Source organism: Helicoverpa armigera, chromosome 4, assembly GCF_030705265.1.
Source record: "Helicoverpa armigera isolate CAAS_96S chromosome 4, ASM3070526v1, whole genome shotgun sequence".
Taxonomy (NCBI): Eukaryota; Metazoa; Arthropoda; class Insecta; order Lepidoptera; family Noctuidae; genus Helicoverpa; species Helicoverpa armigera.
The window spans coordinates 8,394,282-8,415,711 of record NC_087123.1 but is presented as its reverse complement, the minus strand read 5'-3'; the positions used below and the strand labels follow the sequence as shown (position 1 = coordinate 8,415,711).

The following is a 21,430-nucleotide window of genomic DNA, read 5'->3' as shown; positions in this document are numbered from 1 at the left end:
TTGTTTCATTATTTATTTAGAAGTCCCACTTCCGGAAAACATGAACCCATCTTTTTCACCTGATGTCAAAATGTATTTCACCGCTCACAAAGTATACGAGGAGCACGAAAGTTGCAGTTCCCCAATTCTTTTATCTTCTTTTTCTAAATAGGCCTGTAACAGCTCTTTCAAAATGTCAAGCTAGTTATACGGTTCCAAAGAGTAGTTCTTATGAAGAAGAACCGGCAAGAAACTCTAAAAAAACGGTTTATAAAAAGATTGTTACAATACCTTTCAAGCTTCATCTTCTTTTTTTGAAAAAGAGGTCAGACAAAGTCGTATGTCTATGTTATTATTCCTTCTTAATTATTATTGGACTACTGCGATATTATGCGAGTCCGAAAATTTAAATTTAACACTAGGTATAAAGGGAAATAACAGAAATATTACATTACTTTTAGAACATTTTATTTCAGAATAGTAACAGTATATTTACAAGTATAACAATTAATATCACAGAATCAATGGTGGATTAGAATCAGTGGTGGTGGTGGTGTTCAGGAACAATGTGCACGGCGTGACCCTCGATCTTAACGTTGGCGTTGAATCTGTAGACACAGAAGAAAATATTAAGCAATTCGTTTAAATAATGAAAAGGTGGCACTGGATTCATCTACATATGTATATTGTCACTCACCCAGTCTTCTTGTCAGCATGATACTCCACGATCCTGACGGTGCCGTCGGGTTGATGCAGACTGTACACGCCCTTCACGACGTGACCGTCACGAGACTCGTGCTGAGATTTCTTGTCGCCGGTGTGAGGGTCCACCACTTTGTACGCGAACTCGTACTTAGGGTGAGACTGTAGAAAATGTCTTAGTTAGTTATGTTACTATAAATACGATGAGTAGGTATTGCAAATGAACTGTTCTCATACATAGTACTCGACATGTTTCTCTGTGGCTTTGCCGTGGTGCTGCTTGATGCTCTGTGAGGAGGAGGCGTGCCCGTGGTGTTCCTCGTGGTGTCCGTGGTGATGCTCCTCCTGGTGCTGCTCGTGCTGCTCCTCATGATGTTCCTCGTGGTGTACGGGCTCGTGCTTGCTCTCGTGAGTTTGGTGCAGTACGATGCTCTGCGATGACACAGCGTGACCGTGACCGTGCTGGTAGTCGTGACCGTGTTGCGGCCTCGCAGCGGTCATCGCAACCACAGCAGCGACTAGGATAACCTGAATAAAAAATATGTTCGAGCTGGGAATGACTGGCACTATAACGATCTTGTTACATAAAGGATTTTTAAACAGCAATATTGTGTCTGTATTCTATTTAATGATTTCCTTTGTTACCTTAAGGGACATGTTATTTTTTTGTGTTGCTCCTACGATAATCCAATCGTAAATGATGTGGAATATCAGAAAGAAATGTCTTTATATACAATTAATGTATACGAAATCATTGTAATCCAGTTTCTGATAAATACACGAATTATAACAAATGTTGATAACTGGTTTTTGCCGTCAAGTTTTAGCTGAATGTTGATTGCATAATTGCAACCTTGAGTAAAATTTTATATTCAGAACAATGGCCCTTTCTCCAAATTATGTACAAAATCAATCTCCCTTAAACTCTACATGAAACAAGCTTCGAAATGGAAGTAATTTATTTTTGTGTTCAATATACCTATGTACTTACAGTATTACATCAATCACCATGTACGGCTGTAACTAAATGTAGAGAACTCAGTTTGAGTGAGGCTCTTTCTAAATAAAATGTCATCTACACACAGTTTACCTGTTCCATTCATTACGAACCAAATACAATTTTAACAAAGATTTCGATATGGTTGTATGAAGAGTATGACGATTTTTACTTTGATCATTCATAAAATTATATAAGTCGTAATTCATTGAGTAAGTTCGTACGTGCCTTGAAACATTAAGATTACATATGCATCTGCATCTTCACAAAGTGTACATACATATATTTATACGTATTTTGGCAACATTTTTGTTAGCTATGTAATGGCATATGGTTTCCCATGAACATGATCTATGAATTATGATAGGATTTCTAATGAACCATGGTTCTAAAGTTGCTTCATATTTATAAGGAATTTAAAGAAAAGAAGAGTTTATGGAAGGTACTTTTTATTATTTACTTTAAAATCTAGTATAGGTAAAATGGTAACAATATCAGTTCTTTCAGTTAGGAAACAACGTTATGCCTGATTGCACGACGCTTCAGTAATGATGATGATGGTGAGGGATCTCGTGGTGAGTGCTGAACTTTACGTCGGCATGGAAGCTGAAAGCAAAAACAAAGCAATTAAGTCAGATAAGCAAATCCCAGGAGGAGTTTCCCTCGCCGAACTGATATCTTATCAAAAATGTCCTTTAGGAAAGTAGACTCACCCGGTGTGATGGTCGCCGTGATAGTGGACGTCCCTGACGGAGCCGTCGGGCTGATGCAGCGAGTAGTGTCCCTTGACGACGTCACCGTCGCGGTGCTCGTGCTGCGACTTGTGGTCGCCCGTGTGAGAGTCCTCCACCTTGTACTCGAACTCGTAGTGAGTCTGCACAAACAGACCAATCAGTATTGCGAACTAGTTGCGTGTGTGAGTGAGCTGCTAGTGTTACTCACGTAGTAGTCGTGGTGATCATGTCCGTGGTGCACTGGCTCGTGGTGACCGTCGTACTTGTGCACGTACTGGGAGGAGTAGCCGTGAGCGGAGACCACCGCGACGGCGATAGATAGCACACAGAGTACCTGCGGATGATTCTGTTATTATTATAAGATAAGTAGGTATATTATTGAGAAAAAAAGGATTTACGTTATGTTAACATTGAAAGGTATTTTCTTTTACCTACCTTGAAAAACATTTTCCGATTCTGTTCAGATCTAAATCCAATTGTGAACTGATGAAAAAGTTGTAACTTCATGTTCTTATATACTAATTTAAATAATATTGTCAAGGTATCTATTGATTTCTCCCAATTATGTTGGCAGTTAAATCATATACGCTTAACAATTGTTTCGTAAGTTGTACGCAATTAATGTGGACGTAATAGTTCGTGTTAAAAACAGAAAACAATAGATACCTTGACAATACTATTTAATTTCATATAAAAGAACATGGAACTTACATTTTTTTATCAGTTGGCTACTGAACTTAGTTTGCAGCAATACTTAGCAATATCATTCGCAAAATCGTAACAGAACAACATGTTTTTCAAGGTAAAAGAGGATTCCACTTTTCTCATTTCTTTAATCGAAACATTATTATCTCCTCATTAGGCATTGCTCTAAATCTTAATCGTTGACTTTCAGGTACTCTGTGTGCTGTCTATTGCCGTCGCGGTGGTCTCCGCTCACGGCTACTCCTCCCAGTACGTGCACAAGTACGACGGTCACCACGAGCCAGTGCACCACGGACATGATCACCACGACTACTACGTGAGTATCACTAGCAGCTCACTCACACACGCAACTAGTTCGCAATACTGATTGGTCTGTTTGTGCAGACTCACCCCAAGTACGAGTTCGAGTACAAGGTGGAGGACTCTCACACGGGCGACCACAAGTCGCAGCACGAGCACCGCGACGGTGACGTCGTCAAGGGACACTACTCGCTGCATCAGCCCGACGGCTCCGTCAGGGACGTCCACTACCACGGCGATCATCACACCGGGTGAGTCTATTTCTTAAAAGACATTTTTGATAAGATAGCAGTTCGGCGAGGAAAACTCCTTCTGAGATTTGCTTATCTGACTTAATTGCTTTGTTTTTCTTTCAGCTTCCATGCCGACGTGAAGTTCAGCACTCACCACGAGGTCCCTCATTATCATCATCATTACTGAAGTGTCGTGTGATCAGTTATAATACTGAATACTAGCGGAAAGAACTGATATTGTTAAAAATGAACATAAATAAAAAAAAATCTTCCATACTCACTTGTTTCATTTAAAATAAGAAGCGACGATTTATTCATAAAAATCCAGGTATCAACATAATTCATAAGACGAGGAGTAATTTCATTAAAGAAATGTTTCCGAAGATAAATTACTAAGAAATAAATCTAAAACCCCTTGTATATAGGGGGTCAAAACTGTTTATGGTGACATCGTTTATTTACAACAACATATCGGTTAAAATTACCAAAATCAAAGGTGATAGAAATGCTATATTTGCTATACCCGTCACTGGTTGTTACAACTATCGGTTTTTACGACTAAATATGAGTAGTCCCTTCGATGTCGCTATAACAGAATTTGGCTTTAAATGTGTTAAAGCTGCGCAAAAGGCTAGACAGATTAGTAGCAAAGGAACTTTGATTTTCTGAGAGAAAGAAACGCTGTGGGAAATTATCATTGAAATAAGTTACTTACATACTTAATTTTACTTACCATTTAAGAATTGTAAGCAACATAGATTGTTTTTTTTATGAAGAAACAGGACTTAATAGGAATTTTTCCAGAGACCCAACTTATTGTCACCCATACAAAATAAAACGTATTATCTACTTTCAATTAACGAATTTTCGTTAGAATATATTTATGTATATCGAACCGACATTTATTACTTTCTTGAATATTTCGGTGAAAGGCGTCCTGTGAAACAAGGGTTTTGAAGGTTACACATATCAATTAAAGTACGTTAGTACACAAAACAGGTTTATTTATCTCTGTAAATCAAGTTTTTAAGAAAAATGTGATTACAGTGTCTCAATACGTTTCATATAAAAGCGTTTTATTTGGTCCCTACAATCAAAATTTACTGTTAAGCCATTGAAAGCAGTACATTTGTACTAAAGCCTAATTATGTTGTACAAGGTATATCACATATACTTACTTTCTTTTACTTTGAATAAAAAGTAAAATTATTAAAAAGGTTAAATATAATATTTTGAAGAATCTACAGTATTTAATTTACAATTTCCTACAGGTTTGTCTAGTCATCGCTCTCGTAGCCGCGGTGAGCGCGCGGCCGCAACACGGTCACGACTACCAGCACGGTCACGGTCACGCTGTGTCATCGCAGAGCATCGTACTGCACCAAACTCACGAGAGCAAGCACGAGCCCGTACACCACGAGGAACATCATGAGGAGCAGCACGAGCAGCACCAGGAGGAGCATCACCACGGACACCACGAGGAACACCACGGCCACGCCTCCTCCTCACAGAGCATCAAGCAGCACCACGGCAAAGCCACTGAGAAACACGTCGAGTACTATGTATGAGAACTGTTCATTTGCAATACCTACTCTTCGTATTTACCTATAGTAACATAACTTACTAAGACATTTTCTACAGTCTCACCCTAAGTACGAGTTCGCGTACAAAGTGGTGGACCCTCACACCGGCGACAAGAAGTCGCAGCACGAGTCTCGTGACGGTCACGTCGTGAAGGGCGTGTACAGTCTGCATCAACCCGACGGCACCGTCAGGATCGTCGAGTACCATGCTGACAAGAAAACTGGGTGAGTGACAATATAAATATGTAGATGAATCCAATGCCACCTTTTTATTATTTTAACGAATTGCTCAATATTTTCTTCTGTATCTACAGATTCAACGCAAACGTGAAGATCGAGGGTCATGCCGTGCACATTGTTCCTGAACACCACCACCACCACTGATTCTGTGATATTAATTGTTATAAATGGCCTATTGATTGTTAAATAGTTAATACAATTGTTATGACTCTGAAATGAAAATAATATAATTATAATCAAACTTTAGTCTCAGTCATGTACCCCACGGACTACAGTCATATCCAGCAGGCATAATTATGAAGAAAGGGATGATTTTAAATAAACAATGATTACGATTATTTTCAGCTATGCTTCATCAATCACACGTCAAAATGAAGTTGTATCGTAACTAGTATTATACATAGTATTCTGTGATTCCCGCTAAGTTTAAAACTGTTATTGGAATCCGATTGACACATTATAAAAATGACTGTATTTCCTATATGCCTCCCAGACTTAACATATTTCAGGTGCTCAATTCTTTCTGTTACTTGCTTGTTTTCAACTCAATTTCCTGATAATTGTTTTAAATTCCATTTCCGTGTTCCGTACAGGAGGGTAGCGGGGTTAGTCAATAACAAAAATAGCTGTATCTGATTGACTTTATCAAAACATAAGCCCAACAGAATCTGGATAGTTTCGTAGTAATATGGTCCTGAATCGACGAGGTTTCCATTTTATATGCCCATTGATGTATAGTCTTGAATTTAGTTAGTAGTTTAGTAATTTCCGATCCCGATACCTACTGATTTCATTAGAAAATTGTATAAATTTTCTTCCTCAATGTCTATAAATTTTTATCAAACTCTAGACTAGAGCATATCTGATGCAGAGCGGAAGTAATATCTTTTTATGCATATTTTTATAATCGTAATTTTGACAAATGTATGAGTATGCCAGTCTTCCGGTCTTTATTAATTCTTCTATTACAAACAATAAAAGAAGTTGTTTTTTCTAATGCGCTTTTATGAACATTTGACACAATACATAAAAATAACTCGAAAGAACACTTTACACTTTTGGAGATGGTTCAGTGTACAAATAAGCAAGTCATTAAAGATTGTAACTAGGTTTTCCATCACTATTTTACTCCCCTTATTGACATACTTTTGAGTTAGACTTAAAAATAAGTACATAAGCAATGATGACAATCATGTCATAAGACTTACCTCTTCATGCGCGATAAAAATCGAAATTATCACGAAAAATATTCATAACATTCCAAAAGCCGTTTATGCAAGTAGTTAAAACTATTTTTACACTCTAATAGCTTTACGAAATAATTATCAAAGCGTAACACCCATATCGTAAAATCGAGAGAAAACAATGCTACCTTGAGAGCGTAATTTAAATTCATATAAAAGACGTGATGCTTAGAAGTTCTGTATCAGTTCAAGCTAAGACTTAGCTTCAAAACATTGTCAACCAAAATCATCATAACAATGTTTTTCAAGGTGTGTGCGTATAAGAAAAATTGTTAAAAGTGTTATAGAATAGAACCCGCTTTCATCATAGCATTAATTTTATCCTGTTTGTAATATTTTCTGGATCGTCTTCAGGTACTTTGTGTGCTGTCTATCGCCGTCGCGGTGGTCTCCGCGCACGGCTACTCCTCCCAGTACGTGCACAAGTACGACGGTCACCACGAGCCAGTGCACCACGGACATGATCACCACGACTACTACGTGAGTAACACTAGCAGCTCACTCACACACGCAACTAGTTCGCAATACTGATTGGTCTGTTTGTGCAGACTCACCCCAAGTACGAGTTCGAGTACAAGGTGGAGGACTCTCACACGGGCGACCACAAGTCGCAGCACGAGCACCGCGACGGTGACGTCGTCAAGGGACACTACTCGCTGCATCAGCCCGACGGCTCCGTCAGGCACGTCGACTACCACGGCGACCATCACACCGGGTGAGATTTTAATTCACTTTTACTAATTAAGCGCAATTTCACAAACTCATAGAATTGCATATTGATGAAATGTATTATTTCCAGATTCCACGCGGACGTGAAGTACAGCACACACCACATCGTGCCTCATCATCATTACTGAAGGATCTTTCTCTAATTCCGTAGACTGAAACTGATACTTTGATAACTGGTGAAATAACTTCATAGTACCTTTTATAATGTTTGAAAAATAAAAAGTTAACAGAACACATTATCCATTATTCCAACCAAATCCTCTTCCAGTCAAAAGGTTTTTTTGAAAACTGTTTTCATAAAATCAGCAGTTCATCACAAGATGTAACTAATCTAACCATTTAAAACCGTCTATGGGAATATGAAGAAAGAAACAACTTCTCTATAAGGATATTACAAGAACGTTAAAAATACCTAAGTGTCATGTATTATAAGTTTGTACATTGATATGAACATGGCTGGCAGCGCGCGCATCGTAGTTGAATTAATTAAGTTAATCCCGAGTATTGTATTGTGCGCTACAAATGACATTGATTTCCGGACATCACATATTATGTAATGCTCATCATTATCGCACATTTCACTGGACTATTGATGATTTTCAGCATTCCCAGATTAACATTAAGAATTTGTTAGGGCACATAAATCAATATGAAGATGAGTGCCATGAGGTAGCATACGTTACAGAGAGAACCAGTCTCAGACCTACTGAAAACTTTGACTACTTTGCTTTACTATTATAGTAATGGAATCAAAGTGATTACTAACTGTGACTTATATAACTATTCTTTTCGGAAAAAATATTCCAGCGTCTTTTTAGATATAAAAGGAAATTAAGAGTAAAAAATAAATTCAATGAAAGTAATTTAATGGCATACTGAAAATAATAATTGTAACAAAATTAATAAAACGGCTTAATAAGTAAAAAAATATCACATGACTCATGCATAACAATTAAATAACAGTTGATTAAACAATATTCAAATAGAGGTAGAAGTAACCGATAAGATTGATCAATGATGCTGATAATGTTCAGGTACAACGTGCTTGGCGTGACCCACACGTTTCACATTGGCTTGAAATCTGTTAAATAATAATTAATTATGATTAAAGCACAAGAAATTCGAATAAATTGAAATACCTTAGAAGCTCTCATGTCTACGATAAATCACTAAAAAAAGTTAAGTCCTCCAAAAAAGTAAATAAATTAGACACAACCATATGTGTAAAAATACAAATGCGTAATAATTGAAGTGCACATGTTAAGGGAAAATAGTACGAAAGGGGAAGTTTAATGGACATTAGCACTTACCCGGTCTTCTTGTCAGCATAGTACTCGACAATCCTGATGGTACCGTCAGGCTCGTGCAGACTGTACACGCCTTTCACGACGTCGCCGTCGCGCGCCTCGTGCTGCGACTTCTTGTCGCCGGTGTGAGGGTCCTCCACTTTGTACGCGAACTCGTACTTAGGGTGAGACTGCAACACACGGTACAGTTATACTTAAGAGCTGGCAAAGAGTAGAATTACATAATATTGCAAATGATCGGATCTCATACATAGTACTCGACGTGTTTCTCTGTGGCTTTGCCGTGGTGCTGCTTGATGCTCTGTGAGGAGGAGGCGTGGCCGTGGTGTTCCTCGTGGTGTCCGTGGTGATGCTCCTCCTGGTGCTGCTCGTGCTGCTCCTCATGATGTTCCTCGTGGTGTACGGGCTCGTGCTTGCTCTCGTGAGTTTGGTGCAGTACGATGCTCTGCGATGACACAGCGTGACCGTGACCGTGCTGGTATTCGTGACCGTGCTGCGGCCGCGCGCTCACCGCAGCGAGGGCAATAGCAATGCAGAACACCTAAAAATTTGTTAAAGAAATTAATGACAGAGAATACTAAAGATAGAAAATAGAGGTATAAGAATGAAAATTAATGAAAAGCAAACATTTACCTTAAATATCATTTTGAAAGTTAAGTATAAGTAGACGTGTGCTTAATGTTGAATGCGTACGAGAAGTATGTTTAATTTCCAAACGAATATACCTTTTATACAAAAAAGAGCTTGATACAGTTTTCGCAAGGTTATGAACTTGCTTCCAAGAAAAAATGCACGTAAGGTGCATTATGACAGGTAAATATAAAAATTATACAGCAGCAATTATTATATGCGGTGAAAGTTGTTGCAAAATATGACTTCAAAGAATGGGTTGATACATCAAAAGTTATCGGTGCTTCTAACAATCCTGTATATTACAATAGCCTATGAGTGTACTGAAGTCTTGTAGAAACAATGATAACACAAAACAACGCTCCTGTCTCTCGTCTTATCAACTTTGCGCCTAACTCTAAGTAGGAAGCAAAGTGACAGTGCTATAGTTTGCCCGCTATATCAAAGGTACAGCATATTTTATTAAGGATATATTTTGAGGATATATTAAAAAAAACTGTACTTATTTAGGCAAAATGTCTCCCATCGTGCAAAATGAAAGCAATCATTTTATATTAATAAAGTTTTATACACTGTTAAAATAAATAAAAAGGTCACCTATCTATAAAAACAAAACTGAAGAAATGGAAGATATATTTAATTCGAACTTATAAGTGGTCATATTGTATTTCAGATTGACGTTCAGATCTATTTCATATACAATGCAACGTACCTACTTGTCAACATAGGCCAGAAATATTTAAATTTATCTACTTCGGAGGTAATTGTTTTATTGGATTTAAAATAACTCAAAGTATTATCTAACAATTAACATTTCCAGTTCAATTTGTCTGCATTTCATTTAATGCTGAACAAGTATAGTTCATTAATATTCATGATCGTGACTCAAAGCGCCTGACGTATAATCGGCGCTGACATTGTACACACTGACCGAAAATTGGAACCGGTTACTTATGCGGTCAACCACGATTCAACGTAATTTATTGAATAACTCGATGCCGATTCCGACGACCTACGTGACACGTAAGTCTCGAATTTCCAAAATTATCTACAACACGAAAGTTACTGTCCTTCATTCACCAAAATGTCATTTTTTGGAGCAAATTATAAAGCAAAGCCTTTGATACGATCAGGTTGCACATTAAACAGTATAAATTGGACAATCAATTTTACTTCAACATCAGTCAACCAAGGGATTTCAGAGACATTTCGAACATTAATTGCAAAAATGTTTCTTAAAGTAAGATAATAATCATATTAAATTATTATTATCATATCAAAATACAACATACAATTGAAATGAAACAAGCAAAGATATTGGTTCCCAAGTTTTATATCAGCAACTAACAACAGTCTAACGTTTTCTATTGTTTTATTTACAGTTCGTTGCTCTGATCGCCTTCATAGGCGCCTGCCAGGCCGTAGAACATGCTTACTCTTCCCAAAGCATCGTTCGTTTCGACAACCACCACGACGACCACCACGATCACAAAGGACACGATGAACACCACGGGCTAGGAGACTACCATGGACATGAGGAACATAAGGAACATGAAGAACATAAAGAACATCATGGATTAAGTGATTACCACGGCCACGAAGAACACAAAGGACAAGAAGAACATCACGGACACGAGGTACACCACGAACACCAAGTACACCATGAACATCAAGTTCACCACGGATACGAAGCACACCACGGAAAAGATGAGCATCACGACCATAAAGAAGTCGAACACAAAGTTGAGCACCAAGCTGAACACAAATCTGAGCACCAGGTTGAGCACAAAGTAGAACATAAAGTGGAACATAAGGTTGAACACAAAGTTGAACCCAAAAAGGAATACAAATATGAGCCTAAGAAAGCTGAACAGACCCACGAACACCATGTCAGAATCATCCCAGTTGTTGAGAAGCACGAAGAAGTGCCCGTTGTTACTAAAGTTATAGCGCCTGTGAAAGTTGTGCCCATTGTGCAATACGTGCAGAGCGCCCATAAAGAGGAATCTCACCACGACGATCATAAGCACGCCATCTCTTCGCAGCACATTGCCCGCCACGACGTGCCTGCTCATCCCCCCAAGGATTTCGATAGTCAGTCTGTAAGTATAACTTCACAGCCATAAACCTCTATCACTAACCTATTTATCAACATATATTGACCAAACTGTTTTCATATGAATATAACAGACAAAGTTTTGGTTGAAAAGAATGGACGTTATTGTCAAAATTAATTTAAACTTCTGTCTCTGTCTTTCATGTTTGTAATGTGAATTCCGTTTTTTTTCACTTTTACATCATAAGCCATTGCTAAATTCTCTAAATTCGTGTTTTATTTATTTAACAATTATGTTAACGTTTGACTATTTTTATTCCCAGGGCCCCGCCAAATACGAGTTCCAGTACCAAGTGAAGGACCCCCACACCGGTGACCACAAGTACCAGCACGAAGCCCGTGACGGCCACAAGGTGAAGGGCGTGTACAGTCTGCATGAGGCTGATGGCTCCGTCCGCACTGTTGAATACGCTGCTGATAAACACGTTGGGTAAGAAACAATTTAGAAAATGCATTGGCTTTCAAACAATTAAGTAAAACATCCGAAAGTTTTTGAAATTAGGATAAGTCTCGGCTGAGGATGGTCATAAATCAATAAAATAAACGTTCCTGAAAATAACAAGGAATTCGTATTTGAGTTAAGTCGCGTACGGCGAAGTGGAATAATTTGCTTTAACGTATAGGAAAGCAAAGTAGGACATAGTTCGCAGAGCTTTTATTTAAATACATTACTTGCTTTCAGCTAAGGTTCCTTTGACGCAAGATCTACCTTGTAAATACCAAGTTCAAGTCGTAAATAAGATATAACTTAGTACAAGCTGATTATAGCACAGTTAAGTATCTGTTGTTGAAAAGTTTTAAAATAACATTTATTTTATTATCATAAACTATTCTTCCAGATTCTCTGCGGCCGTGAAGCAAACGACCAAACACGTGGAAGAGCACAAACATCACCATTAATTTCCCATAGAAGACGTTAAAGAACTATTTATTTACATTCCTATATTGCCATTGTTAAGGACTTGTTGATAAAATGCTCATAACTTAAATAAAGTACTATTTATTCTCAATGAACCTGTTGCGTTTATTTTTTAACCTTATTAATCTAGAAAGAGAATTTCAGTAGGTGGTAGTAGATATCGGCTTGCATTGTTGGCATTAAAGACACAGTATAATTAACCGATTCTGTTAATTTTACATATACCTATTTGATAATTTTGTGCGTAACATTGTCTTTTTTAGAAAATAATATATTTGCAGGTGTATTTTCTTGCAAACAAACTCTAAACTTGACCTTTTATTAAACCCGTGATAAATTTTGCAGTTTTCTGGACCAACCCAAATATTTAAAATATATATATATATCTCTCAAATATTTAAAATTGCTTACATATACTTAAAAGATGTATAGCTACTTGAAAGAACAAACAATCATGTTGTATGAATTAGAAACAATCATTGAATCGATTAGTCATCACGACTCATGAACGTCGAGGAGCTTTAAACTTTAAAACAACTTTGGCCTGTCGACCTTGTTACGCCCAATCTGCCACTAGTATATAAGCCGATTTTAACTCATATAATGCATCAGTTGTGCACCTCACATAATCACATCAATATGTTCTCTAAAGTAAGTGTTCTAAAAAACGTCAAATTAATAACAAAAAACCTGTAACTCGACATGTGCAAAGCAAAGTGAAGTGGCTATGTTAGTTATACGTATATTAAACTTGTGTTCTAGATTGTTGCCTTAAGCGCGGTGTTCGCGGTGTCAGCGGCTGGTCTGCTGCCCGCAGCCCACTACTCCCCTGCCGGAGCTGTCTCCTCCCAGAGCATCGTGCGCCACGATGAGGCTCAGCCCTCCGCGCACCTGGCTCACCTGGCTGCCCCCGTCGCTCACGTCGCCCACGTCGCCGCCCCCGTCGCCTACGCCGCTCCCGCTCACTATGCCACCCCCGTCCACTACGCCGCCCCCGTTGCCAAGGTGTTCGCGCCCGCCCAGAAGGTGCTTGTCTCCGCTCACGCCGAAGAATACGTAAGTATAAGTACATTAGATGGTCAGCTATCGTGCCTATACAGTTGTGCATATCTAACCTGTGATGTATTGTTCAGGCTCACCCCAAATACGACTTCTCGTACTCCGTGGCTGACGGACACACCGGCGACAACAAGTCCCAGCAGGAGTCCCGCGACGGCGACGCCGTGCACGGCGAGTACTCGCTGGTGGAGGCTGACGGCTCCGTGCGCCGCGTGCAGTACACCGCTGACGACCACAACGGCTTCAACGCGGTGGTGTCCAACTCCGCGCCTGCGCACCACGCGCCCGCCCCCGTCGCGCATGCCGTGCATGCCCCAGTCCTCCTCGCTCATCATCATTAATTTATATCTTCGTCCTAGCAAAATGATACCTGAGAATTAGTACTGAAAACTACAGTTTTAGTTCATTATTTATTACCTAAAATAAAAGATTAATTAAAAATAGTAACCGTTTTTTGTTCATTTATCCTATTTTATGATGTACTCCGAAAATCGATCTCAGTGAGGCTGATGATGAGATGATGATGTACTCATTGTACTGTTTGTGTAAATATACACTTTGAACTACTTATCATCTAAATAACTCGTACAAAATCGTATGTGACTGAGCAATTTAAACTTTATTTTTCAAAATGAGTGTGTTAAAAGTTTAGAAAGCCGCTAACTTTTAGTCGTCCTATAGTTTGTTTGGGCTCATTAATCAGTATAAAGATCTAGCCTGTATCAGACCAATTGACAACTTTGATGGGAATCAAGATATCCTTAAAAAAACTGTAGTAGCCTGCAGTTTGTGCGTTAGGGTGTGTTACTAACACATCGGAGTAACGGTTAATCTCTTGGGTATCTTAATAGCTGAAAACTGAAGCAGTATCTGACTTGAAAGCATAGAGTTGAATTATTATTGTTAACCGAGTTCCCCATATAGGGGGAGGTTCCCTATTCGAACGTGAGCATTTTTTAATTTCCGATTATTTTAATTCTTTTGCTGTTATTTACTTACAGAAAAAATATGTAGTATTATTCTTATATCTTTATAGTATGCATTTAAATAAAATAGCCTATTATAGTATTATTTCCACTCGGACTCAAGATGAAAAGATAGATATAGACGACAGTGTTCTAACGCTTTGTATTTGAGTCTTGGTAATGAGACTTAATATTTTATTTATTTATTTATTTATTTATTTATTGCTTAAAAGGTACATTTTACATTATAGAAAATATAAAATGTCCAACAAAACTGTATACACAGTTTATCTGTTGGATCAGATTTCTAAACTATTGACTTACTATTATAGGTTCTATTAAGTTAAGTTTACAATAATAATAAAATTAATATATATTAGTATTATATTATATATGTATTAGTATTATATATGTAATATTAGTATTATATATGTTAAGTTATATAAGTAGTATTAGGAGGTTAATATTAAGTACGTAAGTATGAAAATCAAAGATTAGATAGATATAATCGGAGTATAGATATAGCATAAGTAAGAAAAGTAGTCGGTAGTTAGGTAGTAGTAGAAGTTAGTAGGATAGTAATACAATAAAAAGTTAAGGCAGTGTACTGAGTAGGTGTTTTTTTAGTTTTATCTTAAATCTATTTTTCCTATTTTCGTTTCTGATGTCGTCTGGTAAGCTATTGAGTACGTATGGGACACGCTTTTCTAGCGTTCGGTCCCCATAAACATTATTAACTCTGGGTACTACATATTTACCAGACGACATCGTTCGGGTGTTATAACTATTACTAACATTATTCAACAATGAATTACGCTCTCGGTTACCATGGCTATTAGTTGCGAGTAAGTACTTATGTTTTATGCTGACCGGTAATACTTTGCAAATTTTGTATAGTTTATAATAGTCTGCTTTATGTTTATTTTTAGTTTTTTTATCCACTAATAGTTTTAAGAACCTAATTTGTATATTTTCTAATTTTTCTATGTGAGATTTGAATGTAAGTCCATAGCAATCAAGAGCGTAATCAATTATTGATTCCACCATACATGAATATAATATTTTTAGGGTACTAGTAGGAACTCGATAACTTAGGTGATAAAATTTACTTAGTACAGTTTTAAGTTTATTGCACAAGAAATCTATATGTTCTTTCCATGAGAAATGCTCGTCGACTTTAACTCCTAAGTAAGTTACACAACTTACTCTCTGGATAGGTTTGCAGCCACAATTGACAAGGCCACCATGAATGCAACCAAATGTATGTGTGTATAGTGGTAGAGGATTATCCTTTAGTGGTAAGTAAGGTGAATGAATAATGATGTATTGTGTTTTATCCGTATTTAATACTATGCCGTTATCATGGGACCATTTAACTACGGCATCCACGTCTTGCTGCACCAGACGACACGTTTCAGCGAGGTCCGTACCGGCCCGCATGGCGCAGAGGTCGTCCGCGAACATATGCGCCGAGCAGTGCTGTAGCACATTGCATAGACTATTAACATGCATTAAATAGCATACGGGACCACTTCCTGAGCCCTGCGGTACCCCGCAACGGACCATTTTTTCATCGCTCAACGTGTCGCCTATCTTGACTCGGTAAGAGCGTGATGTGAGGTAGTCTCTGAACCATTCCTTCAGAGGCTTCTCCACACCACACTCTTCTAAAGATGTTATTAAAGTGTCTGTTTCTAAGGTGTCAAAGGCTTTTTTGTAATCAAAAAATATTGCGACTACGAACTTTTTATCATTTAAGTAGTTGTTAATTTCGTTGGTAAAGTTAGACAATAGAGTATTAGTACTCTTTGCTTTTTGGAAACCGTGTTGTGATTTATTTATTATGTTGTGTGTGCGTAAGTAGGTGCTAAGTTGATTTATTATGCATTTTTCTATAATTTTGTCAATACTGGATAAAATTGCTATCGGTCTATAGTTAGAGTATGTCTTGCGGTTGCCTTTTTTATATATAGGACGTATTATTGCTTCTTTCAATTTTTTTGGAAATTTGTGTTTTTCTACGGATACATTAATTAACTTCTCTATGACAGGACTTAATATGTGCTAAATATATGGTTTAAACAATTTTGCATGACTATTTTTGAACAAAAGTGATAATTACAATATTGCGTAGCGTAACGTACCAATATATCTGACCCAAAAACAGTGCGAGAAATAAGAGATCAACTGGTTTACCTCTTCATACTACTCTGTTGTTGTTACGGACAAGGACTAGGTACTTAGATGGGAGGCGATTTAAACATTGGGATCCAATTCGTGCTCCAGAGCCTACATAAACTAAAGACCTAGATCACCATCAGATCTATTCCCCGTCGTAGCTTTAAGCTAAGGGTAGAGCCGCACTGTTTGGATGTGGGACTGTTCAAGGTAGGAGTAAAAACAAAACAGCTAAATAAGATTTTAGTAAACACGTCTATAATCATAGACGGAGTGCAACGTCCCACGGAGTACTATGATAGTGAAAAAATAGTCTAGGTACATAAGTCATGTCATAGTTTTGGTTCTCCCAACCGTAAAGGTAGCAACAATATGTTTTTCTTTTTTTACTGATACCAATAGGTAAGTTGATTTTTTTTTAACTTATTTTGTGACTTTCTTTTCCAAAACTGTAAATCAGCTTAGATTATTGAGTGAAATGAATTCACCAGAAGAGAGTTTTTTTTTGTGTGTTTCTAAAAAAAATGCACCTACCACTGCTATTTCTCACCCAAAGGTAGACGGAAAACGCCTATGGCGTTAAGTCCGCCATTGTACAAAATCGTGCATAAAGTATCGAATACACAAATAAGAGTCGAGTTTACAAAAAACTTATTATAATTGTTGCTAACACAAAATAAGGCGTTGATACACCAATGTTAAGCATTATCAAAAGTAGAGCCTTATGTCGAAAATATGACTGGCTCTAATACAAGTCTGATTAGTCTGATAGGATATGAATTGCCAAATATTTCTTGCAGGCAATAATTTTAATATGCATATCTACGCAACGATTTGAATCTAAATTCAGGGCTGTCCCAGTCTGCACGATAATTTTAAGGGTGGCAAGTTGACTGAAGGAAATCAAAGACGGCATAACTTTCATTTGCTAGTTTTAATATAAATAAATAAAGACTATTTACAACGATTCATGTTCATATCGAACTCTCAGGTATAGTAGGACTAGTGATGAACTTAATGATGATGAGCGAGGAGGACTGGGGCGTGCACGGCGTGCGCGACGGGAGCGGGCGCGTGGTGCGCAGGCGCGGAGTTGGACACCACCGCGTTGAAGCCGTTGTGGTCGTCAGCGGTGTACTGCACGCGGCGCACGGAGCCGTCAGCCTCCACCAGCGAGTACTCGCCGTGCACGGCGTCGCCGTCGCGGGACTCCTGCTGGGACTTGTTGTCGCCGGTGTGTCCGTCAGTCACGGAGTACGAGAAGTCGTATTTGGGGTGAGCCTGAACAATACATCACAGGTTAGATATGCACAACTGTATAGGCACGATAGCTGACCATCTGATGTACTAATACTTACGTATTCTTCGGCGTGAGCGGAGACGAGCACCTTCTGGGCGGGCGCGATCACCTTGGCGACGGGAGCGGCGTAGTGGACGGGGGTGGCGTAGTGAGCGGGAGCGGCGTAGGCGACGGGGGCGGCGACGTGGGCGACGTGAGCGACGGGGGCAGCCAGGTGAGCCAGGTGCGCGGAGGGCTGAGCCTCATCGTGGCGCACGATGCTCTGGGAGGACACAGCGCCGGCGGGGGAGTAGTGGGCTGCGGGCAGCAGACCAGCCGCTGACACCGCGAACACCGCGCTCAAGGCAACGATCTGCAATTCACATAATGTTTAGCACTGGCTTGAACTAGCAGTAACATATTCCTTATTTTTTTTATTAATTCTGTTTGTAACTCACTTTAGAGAACATGTTGTTATGATTATCTGACACACAACTGATGCACAACATGTGTTAAGATCAGCTTATATATGTTGCGCTCAATATTTTGGGCGCGACAAGGTCGACGGGTCACGATGTGACTTCATAGATCATTTGGAAGCTTTCTCGGTACGTACCTACCAAACATGTTGTATTAATAAGAAACATTAACCGTAGGAAACCATTAGGTAATTTGTTGCACAATTTATTTTAGTCTAGTTGTTCTAGTGATGAATTGTGACAGATATTGCTTGTTCGCATTTCGTAATTTTTGCCTTGCTAAATTAGTAATTTGCATAGTAAAGATCAAGATCTTAGAAATATACCTTATCTTAATAAAATATTATCAAAATAATGAAAACAAAACTGGTTTTGGTTCTGAAATGCTAGGAATCTGGTTTGTTATCTTTGTAGCTTAATATTTATAGATGCATCACCGTAACCGCAAGATGCGGTCTTCGAACTCATCTTTACATAACGGAGATGAGTCACTCATTCATAAGTTTGCGATACATAAACGTGAAGATGGCAGCGTGATATTGCGACACGCTGTCTGCTAGTAACGAAGTTATTATGTGCTTCATGAGATCACTGAACCCAATGATGAGCATGTGCATTTAAAGTTGAATAAAAGCAATAATTGTATTGGAGTTGAATAATTTGTTTGTAGGAACAAAATATTTGTACACAGTATGATGGCTAAGTACGAGAGGAACGTAACAAATACTTTTTCGCATTATTCTTTCGATGAACTGACATAAGTTGCTGTAAAATAGTCTTCATCTAATTTGAATATTTGACTCTTTACTTTCTAGTCTTTACTTTTACTATATAATATTACGTGCTGACCTCAAAAGTCAATTCTAGGTTCAGGGCAAATATGTAGGAATCGAACACGGTTGGTGTAGTAACTTAGTGCCTACTTTTCAAGAGCATTAATTTAGTTTACTTAGGTCTTAGCACTGTAATTGCAAGTTGCGCGTGGCGCCATTTTTGACGAATAATTTTATATGATCTAGAGTTCCAAATTCGTGCTTCAATAGAACTTGACTGCCATTTATTATTTTCCATTATAATGGAATAAAGTGCTCTGTAAAATCTTTCATCATGACATAGAGGTTAGACAGAGTTGTTTTTATTTACATTTATTAAGACTACTTTCAAGATAAGAAATCTGATACTGCTCTCTCTATGAATCCTCTCATCTATGAATGCTGACAATCTTGAGATTATCAAATAGCCTATTTAAAAGGTTAAAGATGTTAAAAAAACGATATCTGTCTTAAAAACTTATTTGTTTCTTTCTTTCTTTCTGAAAGAATATCTAGGTACTAGTAGTTTTTATCAAACGTAGTTTTTAACTTTTTTTGAACTCTGTATTTTTACAGGAATTTTGCATATAATATTCGTGTGCATCATTATGGAATGTTTTTCCCGTTCCTCTTTTTATAGTTTAAGAATGGATAAATAAATATACTATACACGATAAATTATTTTATTAAAAGGAGCGTAGTCATTTACTAAAACCAGCCAAACCGAAATCCAAGAAAAGAAGAGTAGTTGGGAAAGAATAGATAAGTACAGGGGACGTGGGGGTTATTTGGATTATGGGAGAGTTTGGTGTACATCAGGAACGCCGAGGACCTCCTAAATATAAGTAACACTAGGAATATCGCAGCTGTGTTTCGGATGGCCCGTTAAACTGTAGGTCCCGGCTGTAATTGAACATCCTTGGCCGTCGTTACGGGTAGTTAAAAGCAAGTAAGTCTGATACCAGGCTAGCCAAGGGGTATTGGGTTGTCCGGGTAATTGGGTTGAGGAGGTCAGATAGGGCAGTCGCTCCTTGTAAAACACTGGTACTCAGCTGCATCCGATTAGACTAGAAGCCGACCCCAACATAGTTGGGAAAAGGCTCGTTAGATGATCAGGAACATCGCAAATGATGATATGACAAGATGTCTTTAACTAACTTTGGCAATCATTTTACTGATGATGATTTGAATGATTAGCAAGGTAATTGAGTAAAAGCTTGCAATCGTAAAAGAAAACCATTTGTCTTGTACCTGGCATACTAGATGAGTTAAAAATTGGTATGCTTGATGATTGGCGGAAGGCAAGCACAGAACTGCGCTATACTTGATCATTTAACCTGACCTTTATGTCATAATAACAATCATATTTCAGGTAATAAAAAGGTATTTATGTTTTGCTTGTTTTATTTCAGTATGAATAAATACTAAACTATTTACAGCACTATTTGCCTATGACTAGATAATGAACTCAGTGATGGTGAGCGAGGAGGACTGGGGCATGCACGGCGTGCGCGACGGGGGCGGGCGCGTGGTGCGCGGGCGCGGAGTTGGACACCACCGCGTTGAAGCCGTTGTGGTCGTCAGCGGTGTACTGCACGCGGCGCACGGAGCCGTCAGCCTCCACCAGCGAGTACTCGCCGTGCACGGCGTCGCCGTCGCGGGACTCCTGCTGGGACTTGTTGTCGCCGGTGTGTCCGTCAGCCACGGAGTACGAGAAGTCGTATTTGGGGTGAGCCTGAACAATACATCACAGGTTAGATATGCAAAACTGTATAGACACGATAGCTGACCATCTGATGTACTGATACTTACGTATTCTTCAGCGTGAGCGGAGACGAGCACCTTCTGGGCGGGTGCGATCACCTTGGCAACGGGGGCGGCGTAGTGGACGGGAGTGGCGTAGTGAGCGGGAGCGGCGTAGGCGACGGGGGCGGCGACGTGGGCGACGTGAGCGACGGGGGCAGCCAGGTGAGCCAGGTGCGCGGACGGCTGAGCCTCATCGTGGCGCACGATGCTCTGGGAGGAGACAGCGCCGGCGGGGGAGTAGTGGGCTGCGGGCAGCAGACCAGCCGCTGACACCGCGAACACCGCGCTCAAGGCAACAATCTATAATAGAACAAAATCTTGCTTAGTACCGACCCAATAAATGATTAGATATTTTTATTTATACTAAGTTTGATTAAAAACTCACTTTGGAGAACATGTTGTTTAGATTATCTAATGAACAACTGATACGTTGC

General features: G+C 38.9%; 8 protein-coding genes across 10 annotated transcripts; 4 read left to right on the top strand and 4 right to left on the bottom strand.

Annotated features, from left to right (window-relative positions):
* Positions 1-496: 496 nt before the first annotated feature.
* Positions 497-1,367, bottom strand: LOC135116722 (histidine-rich glycoprotein-like). Its single transcript, XM_064034174.1, has 4 exons — positions 1,327-1,367; positions 919-1,209; positions 677-843; positions 497-587 (listed from the first exon to the last, which is right to left on the bottom strand). Exons 1-4 carry the CDS (start codon positions 1,336-1,338, stop codon positions 518-520), a joined length of 540 nt encoding a protein of 179 aa, XP_063890244.1. The 5' UTR covers positions 1,339-1,367; the 3' UTR covers positions 497-517.
* An 853-nt stretch (positions 1,368-2,220) lies between these two features.
* Positions 2,221-9,398, bottom strand: LOC126055936 (cuticle protein 7-like). The gene is made up of 4 exons (XM_064034181.1): positions 9,387-9,398; positions 2,621-2,746; positions 2,392-2,552; positions 2,221-2,284 (listed from the first exon to the last, which is right to left on the bottom strand). Exons 1-4 carry the CDS (start codon positions 9,396-9,398, stop codon positions 2,221-2,223), a joined length of 363 nt encoding a protein of 120 aa, XP_063890251.1.
* On the top strand, positions 3,296-7,672 carry LOC135116754 (pupal cuticle protein Edg-84A-like; the record flags this gene model as incomplete). Its single annotated transcript, XM_064034291.1, has 6 exons — positions 3,296-3,433; positions 3,502-3,668; positions 3,774-3,810; positions 7,072-7,197; positions 7,266-7,432; positions 7,517-7,672. Coding segments are annotated over 6 exons (693 nt in total), but the record flags the coding sequence as incomplete, so codon positions are not given.
* LOC135116727 (zinc transporter zipt-7.2-like) lies at positions 4,755-5,233 on the top strand. The gene is made up of 2 exons (XM_064034180.1): positions 4,755-4,809; positions 4,922-5,233. The coding sequence occupies exons 1-2, from the start codon at positions 4,798-4,800 to the stop codon at positions 5,216-5,218; spliced, it is 309 nt and encodes a 102-aa protein (XP_063890250.1). The 5' UTR covers positions 4,755-4,797; the 3' UTR covers positions 5,219-5,233.
* On the bottom strand, positions 8,401-9,285 carry LOC126056017 (histidine-rich glycoprotein-like; the record flags this gene model as incomplete). The annotated part of the gene is made up of 3 exons (XM_049847373.2): positions 8,401-8,527; positions 8,757-8,923; positions 9,004-9,285. Coding segments are annotated over 3 exons (519 nt in total), but the record flags the coding sequence as incomplete, so codon positions are not given.
* A 1,171-nt stretch (positions 9,399-10,569) lies between the features above and the next one.
* LOC110375275 (histidine-rich glycoprotein) lies at positions 10,570-12,513 on the top strand. The gene is made up of 4 exons (XM_064034166.1): positions 10,570-10,623; positions 10,766-11,485; positions 11,763-11,929; positions 12,339-12,513. The coding sequence occupies exons 1-4, from the start codon at positions 10,612-10,614 to the stop codon at positions 12,397-12,399; spliced, it is 960 nt and encodes a 319-aa protein (XP_063890236.1). The 5' UTR covers positions 10,570-10,611; the 3' UTR covers positions 12,400-12,513.
* A 517-nt stretch (positions 12,514-13,030) lies between these two features.
* LOC135116721 (cuticle protein 8-like) lies at positions 13,031-13,925 on the top strand. Its single transcript, XM_064034173.1, has 3 exons — positions 13,031-13,069; positions 13,181-13,474; positions 13,552-13,925. The coding sequence occupies exons 1-3, from the start codon at positions 13,058-13,060 to the stop codon at positions 13,816-13,818; spliced, it is 573 nt and encodes a 190-aa protein (XP_063890243.1). The 5' UTR covers positions 13,031-13,057; the 3' UTR covers positions 13,819-13,925.
* A 3,616-nt stretch (positions 13,926-17,541) lies between these two features.
* On the bottom strand, positions 17,542-21,414 carry LOC110375241 (cuticle protein 8). Of its 3 annotated transcripts, none has more exons than XM_064034172.1 (3): positions 21,382-21,403; positions 17,979-18,272; positions 17,542-17,901 (listed from the first exon to the last, which is right to left on the bottom strand). In XM_064034172.1, the coding sequence occupies exons 1-3, from the start codon at positions 21,391-21,393 to the stop codon at positions 17,635-17,637; spliced, it is 573 nt and encodes a 190-aa protein (XP_063890242.1). In that variant the 5' UTR covers positions 21,394-21,403; the 3' UTR covers positions 17,542-17,634. The 3 variants fall into 3 exon arrangements, with proteins under 3 accessions (XP_063890242.1, XP_049703318.2, XP_021188966.1); XM_049847361.2 differs by lacking the exon at positions 21,382-21,403 and adding an exon at positions 18,358-18,465; XM_021333291.3 differs by lacking the exons at positions 17,542-17,901; positions 17,979-18,272 and adding exons at positions 20,583-20,925; positions 21,003-21,296 and having other exon boundaries at positions 21,382-21,414.
* Between the last annotated feature and the right edge of the window lie 16 nt (positions 21,415-21,430).